At 40.2% G+C, this 16,113-nt stretch overlaps 1 protein-coding gene across 1 annotated transcript; it reads left to right on the top strand.

Moving 5' to 3' along the window:
• Window positions 1–9,833: 9,833 nt before the first annotated feature.
• LOC136066493 (uncharacterized) lies at window positions 9,834–10,514 on the top strand. The gene is made up of 2 exons (XM_065770857.1): window positions 9,834–9,935; window positions 9,978–10,514. Exons 1-2 carry the CDS (start codon window positions 9,834–9,836, stop codon window positions 10,512–10,514), a joined length of 639 nt encoding a protein of 212 aa, XP_065626929.1.
• The last annotated feature ends 5,599 nt before the right edge of the window (window positions 10,515–16,113 follow it).

Below are 16,113 nucleotides of genomic sequence, written 5' to 3' on the forward strand. Positions count from 1 at the left end.
AAAATATTTTGTGAAGAATTTATTTTAGGCTAGATTTGTGAAGGATAAGTTACCATATTTATTTGTTTTATTTTTCAATAATTTACAATAATCTATATAGAGTAATGCTACAGATACAAACTATTTCACAAACATTTTACAAACTGCTGATGTGGCATGCTCTACATCAAATTTTAAAAAAACTAAAATGCCACATAAGATATTAATAGATTCTAACTAAAAAAACAAAAAGAAACCCAAATCAGAGCTAACTTCAATGGTTCTACCCTAAACACAAAATGTATTCACTAACCCTGGCTTCTTTGCCTCACGACAGTGCAGCATCTTACCTCCCTCCCTCCTTGCCTCTTCGATCTATAACCCTAAATCAAAAATCTGCTTCCTCTTGCCTCCACCCCACCACACTCTAACTAACACCGCCGACACACAACTCACCGGAATCGTTGTAGAAGCCACCGGAACCATGGCTGAGAATGGTGTTGCAATCCCATCTGATGAGAATGATGCTCCCACAATGTTATCTAATGCTTCGAATTCTTCTACTACTAGTAATTCCTTAACTACTTGTGCGTGTGTCAACTCAAACGGAGACTGCTATGAGTATGTACTATTAAGTATATACTACTAGTAATTTACACCTATTTTGTAGCATCTAAATTGTGTCGTTTAGTTCCCTTATAGAATTTACACCTATTTATCTTGTATTGTCTTATGCATGGTTTGTAGCATGTGCCCAGAATATTGAACCAAGTAGCATCTGGAATATGGATAACTGATATTTAACTAGAAAGAAAAAAGAAAGCACATCCATTGATGAATATGATGAAGGTGAAATGATCATATAAGAGGATAATAATGTTTGTTGTAGTGTGTGGATGATGGGGTTGTTTGGTTATTGGTTTGTATGAAATAATATATGAATATGCTTGTTGAATGGGTGGTGGTTTTTCAAAAAGCAACATCTTTATCTATCTTATTTTGATTTTTTAATCGTTTCTAAATACAATGCATGGGTTAAAGTTTTGAATGCTCGGCTTCTAAATACAAGATGATAGAACTGTACGCTCAACTTCTAAATACAATCCATGGTTTACAGTTTTTATATTTTTTACTAGATAACTGAAAAGTATTTTTAATGGAAACAATCATATGATTGTCAGACAATGAAGATAGATTGTCTTTAGATGAAGAAATTGTCATTGATAAGGAAGAAAATGAACAAAAGTTAAAGACTGAAAATCTTAAAGAAAAGGAGCATGAGATCAACAAGACTTTAGATGGAAATTAAATTGTTTTAGAACCAAAGGTTAGGATGATGTTTAATTCAGAAGAAAAAGTTAGAGCATATTATAAGCAATATGCTAAACAAGCAGGTTTTGGTGTGTAGAAGAGAACCTCTAAACTTGGACATGATGGGTTAAAATATTCATGTGTTAATCAAGGCAAGGCAAAAAGTAAGGCAACTAATGCTCTTAAACTGAGACCCCAAAAAAAAAAAAAAAAATCTCAAGTGCAAGGCCAAGATTAATGCTACTTGTTGTCCTGATGGAAAGTTTACATTAACTACTGTTGTGCTTGACCATGTCCATACTTTGAGTCTTGGAAAAGCTAGATATTTTAGAAGTCATAAAAAGATGGATTCTTACGTGAAAAGAATGTTTGAATTAAATGACAAAGACAGAATTCGTATTAGTAAAAATTATAAATCTATTGTTATTGAAGCAGAAGGATTTGAGAAGCTTCCATTTGGATAGAAAGACTATAAAAATCATGTTGACAAATTAAGGCGGCTTCGACTTGGGGTGGGAGGTGCAGGAGCACTTTATGACTATTTTGTTAGAATGCAATAGAAGGATGACCGGTTTTATTATGTAATGGATGTGGATGATAGATCTCGATTGAGGAATGTGTTTTGGGTGAATGCAAGAAGTAGAGTCACATATGAATATCTTTTGGTGATGTTATAACATTTGACACAACATAATTAACAAATCCATATAAAATGCCATTTGCTCCATTTGTAGGAGTGAATCATCATGGTCAATCAACACTTCTTGGGTGTGGTCTAATATCAAACGCGAATGTTGATACTTTTGTTTGGTTGTTTAAATCATGGATGAAGTGTATGTCAAGCCGAGCCCCAAAAGCAATTATAATTGATCAAGATATGAAAATGGCAATTGAAATTGTATTCCTTAAAACTAAGCATAGGTTTTGTTTATGGCATATAATAAAGAAAATTCCTCAGAAATTTAAAGGATATTCTTAATATTACAACTCCTTGAGTCATGATGAATTTGAAGACAATTGGCAAAGATTACTTGAGGTGCATAATCTTCAAGATAATGAATGGTTGCAATGGTTGTATTATAAGCGACATCATTGGATACCAACATATGTTAAAAATATATTTTAGGTAGGAATGTCTACTACATAACATAGTGAAAGAATGAGTGCCTTTTTTTACGGTTATGTGGGGCCGAAAACTACATCAAACCAATTTGTTGATCAATATGACGAGGCCTTGAAGAGTAAGGTTTAAAATGAGAACACAAAAGATTTTATTTCTTTAACATCAAGAGTTTCATGTATAACTCATTATGCCATTGAGAAGCAATTTTAGGATAGTTACACATGTACAGGCAAGGCCCCAGTGATGCAGTATGCGGCCCCGTCCCCATTGGATTCATAGCCTTAACTTGGACACACTTAAAGGACCAACCTAAGCCTAAAAACCATAATAAGTCCGTCCTGGTCGGGAGTGCAGTTGCTCGGGGGTACCAGGTTCTCCATAGCCCGGTATTGCCTTGGGGAATATCACTGCCGAAAAATCTTTTGGGCGATGAGAATTAGTTCCAATGCCATTACCACATTTCCCGACGAAACATCCACTTAGGAACAATGGAATTGGACCCCCATTCATACGAGTGAGTAAGTAATCATAGCACCTCCACTTATCTCAAGCTATAAATAGGAGAATGGATTGAGAAGTGGGGGTTGACAATTATAGAGAAAAAGCTGAGAGAAAATAGGGAATAATCCAAGAGAAAAAGGGGGAGCAACTCTATAAGATAAAAAGGAGAGTTTGAAAAAACAAGGGTGTACCTTGGTCTCCGAGCATAGGACTACTTATAGTAGGAAATCCAAAGCTCACAGTATAAATAAATTGTGAGCCCAAGTAAAGGTTGAGCTTGATAACCATAATTTGGGTACGCACAATTGGCGTCGTGTGTGGGGATCTCCTATGAAGATGTGGTTTTGCTGAGATGTGCACGAGGAAATATTTAGAGGTCAATCAAGGAGTTACGCTAAAAGTGGCTCTGGGAGGTCTTCTCGGGGATCCACTTGGCGGGAAAGAAGGCAAAAGAGATGCGAAGATAGGGAGTATGATTAAGAGGAAGTTACCCCATTATTTTTAAGCTCATATTGTCTGCATATTAACCGGGTATCCTCTACAGTCATTATTGAAAAGATCTGATTTCACGGGCCGAATAGCTAAGTGGGGAACTCGACTGGGCTCTTTTGACATTAGGTACAAGCCTAAAAGCTCAATGAAGGGTCAGGTACTCACCGATTTTGTTGTAAAGTTTTCCTTGAGAAAGGGATGGAGATAGTTTGCCTTGTAAAGGTAATCTCGTGGAAGGTATTTGTGGATGGTGTGTCTAGTGCATTAAGAGCCGAGGTTGGAATCGTAATCATCACCCCAGAAGGAATACAGTTAGAGCATTACTTTAGGCTAGGCGTTGAGGCCTCTAATAATGAAGCTGAGTATAAGGCCTTGTTTGCCGGGTTGAGAGTCGTTTTAAACCTAGGTGCGAAAGAAGTAGAGGTCTATTTAGACTTTCGGTTGGTGGTTAATCAGGTGTAAGGAAGCTTTGAGGCCAATGACCCCCGGATGATGGAATACTTATGATTGGTAAAGTAGGCTATGGACCGCTTCCTGAGTGTGAGAGTGGTTTAGAGGGCTAGGGGGCAAAACCGGCACGCTGACTCTTTGGCCACATTGGCATCATCATTGACCGAGGAGATTCCTTGATTAATCAAAGTGGAGTTGGTAGTAGAGTCGAGTATCAATGCATGGGTAGGTGTTTCACTAGTGCAACAGCTGAACCATGTTGGATGGATCCGATCATCGACTTTTTAGCCAAGAATCGAGTACCTACTGATGAGAAGGAAGAAAAAAAAGTACGCTAGGTAGCTGCTCGATATTGGCTAACAGCTGATTGTAAGCTGTACGGAAGGTCTTTTGAAGGGCCTTACCTATAGTGTTTGTATCCCAACAAGATTGAAGAACTCCTGACTGAGCTACATGAGGGAGTGTAGCTTGAAATAAACACACACACACCAAAGTCAACATCACCCACCAAAGTCAACAACTTTAGACGGTGCAGATTGAAATAAACACACACACACACACACACACACACACACAAGGAGAGAAAGAAACAGAGACAGACCTTGCGAGTGGAAGAGTTGGGAGAGGAAGGAGGAGACTTTGCTGGATCCTCTGGATCTTCACCACCATTAGCGGCTTGACTCAGAGGAACTGAAGTCGATTCCTTTTCTTCCGCCATTTTTTTTTTCACTTGCTGAACAGTGAAAACCGATGAGAATTCAAAGCCGAAGGAAACGCCTTCTTTCTCTGAGAGAGAGAGAGTAGTTCTGATGGGTCAATGACAGTCTGGAGATGGTTGGGAAGTGAGAAGTAACGATAATAATAATGGTTATAGATTTTACAGAGACTTGGATAGTAAGCGATGGTTTTTATTGGGGAATTGGGGAAATTGTATTCTAAGTAATGTTTATGCACTTATGCATGTGGGAACTGTAGTTAGTAGAGATAGAGTTGGGCATGGGTCACAACTTCTCATCAATGTTTATCTTGGTAGTGTTGGAATAAAAATGTTACCAAATTAATCTTTCACTTCACTTAACAAAAAAATGATGTTCGAAATTTTGAATTGATGATGTGTGGATTAATGAGGTTTCCATGATCTATGAATGTAAGTTGGTGGATTCGCATTATGATTAATCTTTTTATGTGTATGGGTCACAACTTCTCATCAATGTTTATCTTGGTAGTGTTGGAATAAAAATGTTACCAAATTAATCTTTCACTTCACTTAACAAAAAAATGATGTTCGAAATTTTGAATTGATGATGTGTGGATTAATGAGGTTTCCATGATCTATGAATGTAAGTTGGTGGATTCGCATTATGATTAATCTTTTTATGTGCACAAAAATTTTCACAATGGTTTATGTTGAACATTATTTTTCGCAATATTTTTATTTCTACAAATCACAATAAGTTAGATCAAATTGTCAATAACAAATGTTCGTGATAAATGATATATTACTAAACCTATTTTTTTAATAGATAAAACATTTTTTTTTAACATATGACATCCACTTCTGATGATTGTACTCATTAGACCAAGACACTAATCAGTTTTTTGTGAAAACGGAGATTGAATCTCAGATTTTTTATTCAATTATCAGAAATTTTACTAGTTTGGCTAACTAAAACTCACAATGAAACACATTATTGACAAAAAAAAAAACAAAAAAACAAAAACAAAAACAAAAAAACAAAAGACCTACGCAAATGGTCAACCTCCTTTACAATTACATCTTAACACGCAATGACCAAGACCAAAACTACAAAAAATGGCTGCAAGACCATTTGGCTAGTTCATGAGCCACTAAATTCGCTTCATGAAAATCCCAGCTAAATTATATTGAACCAAGATCAACAAATATATAACCCACTAATACAAAGCTAAGCAACCTCCATGAAACTTGATAAACAAAAGCTCTTATAGAGTCTATGCATATTTTGGAGTCATATTCGATTGCAAAATGGGAGGCATTAAGCTTAGTAGTAATATTAAGTGCTAAAATAATTGCTGCCTTAGCCTCAAATTGAAGAGAGATGTGGGTATTTACGTTCTTAGAGTGAGCACAAACCAATTTCCCTCTCCAATCTTTGATAACCACAACAATAGAAGAGACTCAACCCAAGAACAGCATCACAATTAAGTTTCAAGGAATTATGCCTTGGTTTTGACCACCTGCTTGGACATATATTTTGCCACATTCTCGTACACTTCTATTTTGCCACCTCATTACCTTCTTTTTCTTTTCTTTTTTTTTTCCTTTTTAAAGATAGTTTCCACATATGAGATTAAACCCTGGATCTTTTGTTCAATGATAAAAGATTTCAGGGGTGCAGCCAACTCGCCAAAACCGACTTAATCCAATCTAACCCGCTGAGTTTGGTCAGTTTTTATGAGTTGGTAGGTTGGGTTGGATTTTTTTTTTTTACTGTGGGCCGAGTTGGGTTTGGATCATAAAATTCACAATCCGCCTAATGAGACCCAACCCACTTATATTTAATATATATTTAAAGATATATTATACAATTTTGTTATTTACTTTTTTGCCCTTCTTCCTAAATAAAACTCAAGCCCTAAGTTCTCCTCATATAGTTTGTGTTGATTTTTTGTTATAAATTTGCTCTTATTAGTGATGGTATTGTTCTAATGTTCAATTTATTAATAATAATAATAATTAAAAAAAAATTTGTCCAACCCATGGTCCAATCCGATCCACTTGTCACCCCATTAATTGAAACCAAGGTATGAAAATATTTTGTGAAGAATTTATTTTAGGCTAGATTTGTAAGGACAAGTTACCATATTTATTTGTTTTATTTTTCTATAATTTACAATAATTTATATAGAGTAATGCTACAGATACAAACTATTTCACAAACATTTTACAAACTGCTGATGTGGCATGCTCTACATCAAATTTTAAAAAAACTAAAATGCCACATAAGATATTAATAGATTCTAACTAAAAAAACAAAAAGAAACCCAAATCAGAGCTAACTTCAATGGTTCTACCCTAAACACAAAATGTATTCACCAACCCTGGCCTCTTTACCTCATGACAGCGCAACATCCTACCTTCCTCCCTCCTTGCCTCTTCAATCTATAACCCTAAATCAAAAATCTGCTTCCGCTTGCCTCCACCCCACCACACTCTAACACACACCGCTGACACACAACTCACCAAAATCGTTGCAAAAGCCACCAGAACCATGGCTGAGAATGGTGTTGCAATCCCATCTGATGAGAATGATGCTCCCACAATACTATCTAATGCTTCTAATTCTTCTACTACTGGTAATTCCTTGACTACTTGTGCGTGTGTCAACTCAAACGGAGACTACTATGAGTATATACTATTAAGTATATACTTCTAGTAATTTACACCTATTTTGTAGCATCTAAATTGTATCGTTCAGTTCCCTTATAGAATTTACACCTATTTATTTTGTATTGTCTTATGCATGGTTTGTAGCATGTGCCCAGAATATTGAACCAAGTAGCATCTGGAATATGGATAACTGATATTTAACTAGAAAGAAAAAAGAAAGCACATCCATTGATGAATATGATGAAGGTGAAATGATCATATAAGAGGATAATAATGTATGTTGCAGTGTGTGGATGATGGGGTTGTTTGGTTATTGGTTTGTATGAAATAATATATGAATATGCTTGTTGAATGGGTGGTGGTTTTTCAAACAGCAACATCTTTATCTATCTTATTTTGATTTTTTAATCGTTTCTAAATACAATGTGTGGGGGGAATAAACTCAGAGCTACTTAATGGGTTCGGGACGCCCTGTTAAGGACTATTATATTTCCGAGGAGCAATAGGTGGTTGGGGCGGCCCATCTGAAGCAAGAAGCCCAGAAGTAAAGGGGGAGTACCGTCCGAAGAGGTCATCACTGGTCCGAAGACGTCTTACTCCTCGGCCACAAATAGCCTTGATCAAACAAACGTGTGGAAAGTCCGAATAATCTTCCTAACAATCCCAATGATAATGATAAGTTCTGGGTGGATCCGGAGATGATCAGAACTAAAAAATATCTAAAGGAAAAGCTGCTACCACCGTATTTAATGCATTGCAACAGCTTTTCTGGCCGCATTTATGTGGAGAAGACCCCTGAACAGTGTAACCTCGGCTACTGCCACTCACAAAGAACTAAAGTAGACACATGACGTGACATGCACTTAAGTAGATACGCAGATGAAGAATAGGTGGATGATGGAGATGATAGGAGAGGATGCTATATAAAGAAGAAGGGTCCCTGATAATAGGGGACGGAGGAGAGAGAGAAAAAGGAAGAGAAAAGCTCTACTGTAGCTCTGAATGTTGTAATCACTGTTCACTTAATAAAACATCTCTTCGGACATTCATTCATGGAGTTGTTCAAGCATTAGTTCATGTTATCATCACTGCTAGTAACCTAGCCAACCATTGTTTACTTCATAACTAGCCTAGCTCTTTCGCCCACTCTCTACAAATTTATTGTCCTGGGTTCGCTGGGTCTTCAACTCATATCTTTTGGGCTTGGGCTACAAAAACTGACCCTACAATTGGCACCGTCTGTGGGAAGAGCTTGTGCAGGGGTGAAGACAACAGTAGGTGATGGCTGGACACGGTCAACAAGAAGCGGAGTCTAGGGCATCTCAGCACGTTGACCCTTTTCTTAACCTGAAGCGGAGACAGGACCGCGAGAGTAGCGTGCACACCGTGCCCCCTGGTCAGAACCAATCACATGGGGGGAGTCACATATCTCATGCAGAGAAGAACCGAGATTTACAGCGAGAGATTGAAAAGCTAAAAATGGAGTTACGTCATGCAAAGAGGAAACGGGCTCCCTCGTACTCTGATGAGGACCCTGATGACGAGCCGGACGTCACTTATCAACATAAATCCAGGACACTAGCCAGCGAGTCCTATACCTATGAAGAAGAATCTCATTGCAAGGGGCAACGCAGAAGTCCATCACATGGAGACGTGGGAAACGACGCCATGAGCAAAGCTCTAAACCAGATTTCTAGGTCACCCTTCACGCGCAGGATTGAAGAGGCGAAACTTCCTCGGCGTTTTAATCAACCAACGTTCACCATCTACAACGGTAAAACAGACCCCGTGGAACATGTGAGTCATTTTAACCAGAGGATGGCTGTCTACTCCAGGGACGAAGCGCTGATGTGTAAGGTCTTCCCTTCTAGTCTTGGGCCAGTTGCCATGAGGTGGTTCGATAGGCTGAACCCAAATTCCATCAGCTCTTTCAAAGAGCTCACCCAAGCTTTTGGTTCACGATTTGTCACCTGCCGAAGAGTGGCCCGACCTTTGTCTTTTCTACTGTCTTTGAACATGCAGGAAGGAGAGACACTGAAGGTGTACTCGGACAGATATTGGGAGATGTTAAATGACATGGAGGGCAATTTTGATGCAATGGCCCTAGAAACGTTTAAGCTCGGCCTCCCTACTGATCATAGTTTAAGGACATCCTTGTCTGGTAAACCCGTTACTAGCATGCGTCAGCTAATGGACCGCATTGAGAAGTTTAAGAGAGTTGAAGAAGATCAACAACAAGGAAAAGGCAAGGAGAAGGTTATCCCCCAGGAGATGAGGGACTTCAGGTCGGATCGATACACCAACAGCAAACCGAAGAGAGATTTTCCTACGCAGTCAAGAGCAGCCAATCCCCAGACTGTCAACACCGTATTCAGAGACCCAGTCCATCAAGTTTTAGAAAAAGTCAAGAACGAGTCGTTCTTCAAGTGGCCAAACAAGATGGCAGGGAATCCTGACAGACGTAATCGCAACCTCTACTTCCAATACCACTAGGATCATGGGCACACGACTGAGGACTGTAGGAACTTGTGGGTTTATTTGGAACAACTAGTCAGCGAAGGGAAACTACGACATCTCCTACATCACACTAGTGGCCGAAGAGGTCCGATGGGTGTGGAGTCCCGGAGGGATGATCCTCTAAAACCCCCTCTGGGAACTATCAATGTTATCTTTGCAGCCTTAGGGAGAACAGGATCCTGGCCATCCAAGGTCATGTAGGTGGATCGGTTACCTGCGGGAGAATCTGGCCAGGGTCCGAAGAGGTGCAAACTGGATGATCAACTAGTTTTAGGTTTCTCGGACGCGGACAAGGTGGGCACTGTCCAGCCTCATGATGATGCGTTGGTCGTCACCCTCAGAATTGGGGGGTATGATGTGAAACGGGTGATGGTTGACCAAGGTAGCGCCGCAGAAATAATGTACCCTGATCTCTATAGGGGGCTGAACCTCAAACTTAGTGACTTAACACCATATAGTTCTTCGCTGATCAGTTTCGAAGGAAGAGTTGTTACCCCGAAGGGCCAAATACGACTACCTGTGCAGACTGGCTCAGAGGTGGTGGAGGTAGATTTCATAGTTGTGGACGTTTTTTCACCCTATACAGCAATTGTAGCCAGACCTTGGCTGCATGCGCTAGGGGCGGTTTCTTCCACCTTACATCAGAAAATCAAATACCCATCTGAAGGCCAGGTTTGCGAAATCCGGAGGGATAAATCCATAGCTAGGCAATGCTTAGTGGCTGCCATTCAACATGAGCCAGGAGCCGAGTCGTCAACCAAGGGCTTATAGCAACCAAAGCACCAGTCATCGCCCACTAAAGATCCGGACAAGGGCGCAGGGTGTGAAGATTTGACAAAAGTCATCATTGGGGATAATCCCGAAAAATTCTTTCAAGTCGGATCCCAATTGTCGTTGCAGGAAAAAGAGGAGTTAGTGCAACTTCTTAAGGAAAACCTCGACGTATTCGCTTGGAACGCTTATGAAGCCCCTGGGGTGGATCCGTGTATAGTGTAAAGATAGATAAAGTAACTTTTGGGTGGAGCTAAATAGCTAAATTTTTAGCTCTACTGTGAATGCTCTAATGTTCCTTTTAATTTTTCAATTTATTCTCACCAATTGAATCAAGTATCAGTCACAGTCTCAGTCTCAATCTCAATCTTAATCTTAATCTCAATTGGTATTTCATTTTGCAATACCAACTAAAAGGCTAGAAAGAGATAGGGATGGCAACTGGGTGATGAGGTAGAATTTAGATCAAGGATTTTGGCTTTTTATTGTTGGATTGGGTTCTGCAGAATAGGTGAGACGGAAGTAGTATGTCATTTAATCTCTAATGAAGTGACGTAGATGTTTGAAGTTAGAAAAAAGATGAGAGAGAAAGGGGAGCAACAATGAGAGAGAGAGAGAGAGAGAGAGAAGCGTTTTGAAGTTATATACTTGAATATGTATAAAAAAAATTTTAAGGGTAAAGAGAGTTTAGAGATATACGATGGTGACTTATTCTAAAATTAAATTCACTTCTTCTAGACTTTATAATTTTATCACTTTCTCTTTTAGTTTTCATTGCTTTTGGTTGACATATAGACTTCTTTTGGTTTCAAATGTTATTTTTAGTTATTTGATTTGCTTTTAATCTTCATATCATAGTTTGCTTTTTAAATCGCTTTGAAAATTTTGACTATAAATACGCAACTTCCCTTGTATTTTAGATTATGCTAGATTAGTTTATAAAAAGAAAAAAAAATGCGCTAGATTCTTTTGTTTTCTTATTTTTATCCTGTGAGAGATACCGCGCCCATGACCCTTTTTTTATGGAATGTTGGGCTAAACCCACGTGAATGGGTAGAGTTGTGTTATTGCCTCTCAAAATAGAGGTTTAACTAGTTATATTTTCCCCTTTAGATTAAGGATTTACAATGGAGTCGCCACTTATTTAATTATTTGAGACAAATAAGAAAACCAAAATTGAAAAATTCCTAATTTTATTAATTTTCAATTGAACTTACAATGATCATAGGAAATTACATGGCTTTGGTCCTAGATACAATATAAGATAAAGTACATGGCTTTGTTTCCTAGTTACAATCTAAAAATTGAAAATTACATGGATAAGCATTCGATCTACTAACCCTTGATCTAAGCTCGGGGCTATGTTACAAGGTGGGAAGGTGTTAGGCATCCACCTTGCCTGATCAAACCGTTTTCTAGACTATGGTGGCCAATATTCATATCACATCATCCAATATGTTATCCATCAATTTGCATGTTGAATTCATTGCGTGTGCATGTGATAAATTCTAATTCCATTTATTAAGCATTTCATTTGGATTGAAAAATAAATTCTAGTGAATGTGTGTGGATGGTGATATCCAAAATTCAAGGATTTGAAAGAATTATTAAACAACATATTTTTCATATTTCTGATGTGGATTTAAGATTAAAATCAGTGTTATGCATAAACATGTGATGAATAACCAATAACATGTAAAGAATATATAAGAATAATTAGGAACATTCAAACATATTCAAGTGAATTTAAATGATTACTATCATGTTTTAATCTTAAACTCTCATCATGACCACATAAAAAATAATTTAAGAAAATGAATTATACCTTTATGCAAGATCCATATGAAAATAGAGACTCTTGAGGGAGGTTCTAAGGGTGGAGAAAAGAAGAGTTAGGAGAGGAAGAGTGAGTCTCACTCAATACCTTGAGTCTTAAGAAAACCAAGATATGACAAGATTACTCAACTTCTTAGAACTCAAGAGAGGAGAAGAGAGGGGGTTTTTGTGTACCTTGGAATGAAGGAGAGGGAGAGTTTATATAGTAATGGTGGGGGAAATATGAATGGAAGGTCATTTAATGAGGGTTGATAAAGAATCATGAACCTAGACCTCATTTTAGCAATGAGAGAAATCTGGTACATTAAACGTAGAGATTGGTGGGAGTGAGGAGTAAGCAAAATTCGATTTTTCCATAACTACTGTAACAGCCTATAAAGCCAATTTCAAAAAAAAATCATATCTTACTCAATTCTAATCAGAATTGTCTCGTTCTTGTACTCAAATTGAAGCCCCAAATGTCTAGTTTCTGGAAAAATTAACCTCATTCACAGATTCAAAATATTCTGAGAGATATCAACAAAATGGTGAGTAGAAGTCATTTGTTAAAAACAATTTTAGCACAATTAACATTAATAGGTCCCAAATTAGCTCTCAATTAAAATTTATAGGCTCCAATCACTCCCATTTTAGAGGGACCCAGCGACGTCCAGTGCCTTTTGCTAGGTTACGTCGCAGTACTCACGAGCAACCGAAGCAAATTGCTCCGTAAGCAGCTTCCCAGTCTCATCCACTCCCAGTTGATATGCCGCTTTTCTCTCAGCTTCAACTGACTCCTTGGCCAGTTAACCTCCTGCTCGACTGCTCGGACGCCCTCCCTGGCTTTTTGGAGTTCAGCTTTGAAACCCTTCACTAGCTCCCTTTCGGTCGCTAGGTTGATCTCTGTCATGGGCAATTGTTTATGCTGCTCCTCGGCTGGGTCTCGACTTTTGGAGGCCGGCCTTGTAGTTGTCCCTCTGCCTGGTCACGGCTTTAAGCTACTCAGACGTGCGAGCACACTCCTCCTTCAGCTGCCAAGAGCTTTCTCCGCCTCGGATTGAGACTGGACTGCTGCTTGGGCCTCGAGGTAGGATTCCTGTTCCATTCCTCAACCACGTAGATTTGCTGAGTAATCTGCATGACAACATTTTGACATGGGATGAAGAAAGGAAGCAGAGCAAATTAAAAATAGAACCTAAATTAAGAGAATGAGTCTATTTACCATGGCTATGTCCCTCTTAAGGGATAAGAAGAGCTCCTGCTAGTTGAAGCGCCTGTAGGACTCCATATCATGAGGGAGGAGGAATGGCTGCTGCAGGGCCTCAGCAACGTACCCTGCCCTTCCCCTATCATAATTCCTGAGGGATGTATTCCAAGGAATGGAGGCGCCATCCAGCTCCAGCCTTGGGGACCAGATGCGAGGTCCCCCTCCTCGCGCACCTCAGCCCCGAGGACCTCGTCTCGGCTTTCAGTGGAAGTGGCCCTTTTTCCTCGAGGCTCTCTCACCGTTTTCTGTTGCTTATTCGTTTTTGGTGTATCCCCACCTCCCTCTCTTCAGGCTCGAGGGGCCTCTTCTTCTATAGGTTCGGCATAGGCTTCAAGCCGAGTTCAGGAGCCTTGGGAGGCCTGGAGGCAGGATCTCTACTAGGTTGAGAGGTCCCAGCACCCCTTCTGCTCGGTCTTTTGGCCCCTATTCCTCATCAGACGTTTTAAATCCGCCATGTCTTCGTCCAAAGAGTCCTCGGGAGGGCAGTTACCAAAAATGGGTGGACACTGGACTGCCTGTCACCTTCTTCCTCAGCGTCCGAGACCTCTACCACTTGATTTGCCCCTGAAGCTTCCCCCCGAAGTGGAACTTGTCTATTTGTTCTTCTAGCGAGGAGGTGGAGGAACCAACCTTTTCACCCTCAACCTCTGGTCCGAGGGGAGCTTGCTGGAGTGGCTGGATGAGAGGAGGTATACCCTGAGGGTTTGGGTGTGGTACAGGTGGAAGCTCGTGCGGTCCCAAAAAACCCTTAAACGCAACGTCAATGCGGTTGAGACGTTTGTCTCCCTGGATTATCGTGTTGCCGACCGGTTGGAAGTCTTTTTTCTTCTCTTTGTACCCTAGGATGAGGGGAGCCGATTGGAGTTGTCCGTCCTCGCTTACAAAGATCTCGGACCGTAGCAAAAAGTTGAGCGCGGCGAAGTTGGTGAGGCTGAGCCGAGGAGAGATGTTTCTTTTATCTGTTACAAGTCACAGAGAGCTTTGTTAGAAACTGGAAAGCAGCAACATAAGAAGAATAAAAAACTGTTAAAAGACGAAGATCCTGAGCCTATGTTAGTGTGCCTAAGTCTAATGGGTCCCACCTGGCTCTCCTGGTCTGGTCGGACAGTGAGGGCCGTCATGCCACGCGCCCGAGATGATCACATAGTCATCCTTCATCCCTTTATTGGATTTGGGGAGGCAGGAAATGAGTCTAACAATGTCAGACCGGGATTTTAAATAATATCCCGCTCCTTGCTAGCTGTGGAACTCATACATGTGCACCACGTCGAGCCAAGTGAGCCCCAATCCTAGGTGGCGGTTAAGGTCCTCAATTGCTCCTAGGATCCTAAACATATTAGGCCGCACTACCAAGGGGTAATCCTATGGTTTCGAAGGTAGCTAGTGGTGATAGGGCCCATAGGGATCGTCATTCCCCCTCCAGGAAGGCGATGACTGGAATCACGACTTCCCCGTTTTTCGATCAGTTAATATTTTCTCCGGAAGGCAATACCTCACACCCACGTTTGGAGGTATGCGGTATGTGGCCCTAAACTTCTCCAACTGGGCAGGGCTGTCTACCAAATACTCGAGTTTACCCATCACTCAACGGAAAAATGGAGGTACGACGAAGCAGTGAGGAAATGGTCGCTCAAAAGAAAAAATGGACAGCCGAAGAGAAAACTAAAGGATTGAGATGATAGAAACTTACAGGAACTGAACTAGACCCCGATCTCTGAACTTGCAGAAGGATTCTTAAAAACTCTGGGAAGGATTGAAATCAGATTGGAAGAGCTCGGAGCGTTTGTGTGCTTGTTCTTGTGGAATGGTCTGAGAGTTGCAAAGTAAGGAAGAAATTTCTACCTTGAGATTTTATACGAGGTCAAAGAAGGGGCAGAAGTTATTTCACCAAAATCCCAGGAAGAACCCCGTCCGTTGGATCAATAGCCCGCCGTTGGATGCAAAGGAAAGCGCCCCCTGGAGTAATTAATGTAGCGCTTCGGGAATACAGAAAATAACGGCAGCAATGATGGAGTGCGCGCATCTATACCTACATACGTGCCAGGCCAAATTTTTGTCTATTTTCAAGCTTTTACCCGTGACAAGTCAAAATCTCATTTTTTTTCTCTTCGGACACGAGGGAAAAATTAAGATTTTGAGGGGCTATTGTGGGGGGAAAAAACCCAGAGCTACTTAATGGGCTCGGGACGCCCTGTTAAGGACTATTATATTTCCGAGGAGCAATAGGTGGTTGGGGCGGCCCATCTGAAGCAGGAAGCCCAGAAGTAAAGGGGGAGTACCGTCCGAAGAGGTCATCACTGGTCCGAAGACGTCTTACTCCTCGGCCACAAATAGCCTTGATCAAACAAACGTGTGGAAGGTCCGAATAATCTTCCTAACAATCCCAATGATAATGATAAGTTCTGGGTGGATCCGGAGATGATCAGAACTAAAAAATATCTAAAGGAAAAGTTGTTACCACGTATTTAATGCACTGCAACAGCTTTTCTGGCCTCATTTATGTGGAGAAGACCCCTG

This window comes from Quercus suber, unplaced genomic scaffold (assembly GCF_002906115.3).
Source record: "Quercus suber isolate HL8 unplaced genomic scaffold, Cork oak 2.0 scaffold_37, whole genome shotgun sequence".
Lineage (NCBI taxonomy): Eukaryota > Viridiplantae > Streptophyta > Magnoliopsida > Fagales > Fagaceae > Quercus > Quercus suber.

Bases quoted from the DNA above. Each gene is read 5' to 3' on its own strand.
- LOC136066493 (XM_065770857.1), top strand. From the start codon at position 9,834: ATGGGTGTGGAGTCCCGGAGGGATGATCCTCTAAAACCCCCTCTGGGA. The intron at 9,936-9,977 runs GTCATGTAGGTG...GAATCTGGCCAG, and splicing joins CAGGATCCTGGCCATCCAAG to GGTCCGAAGAGGTGCAAACT.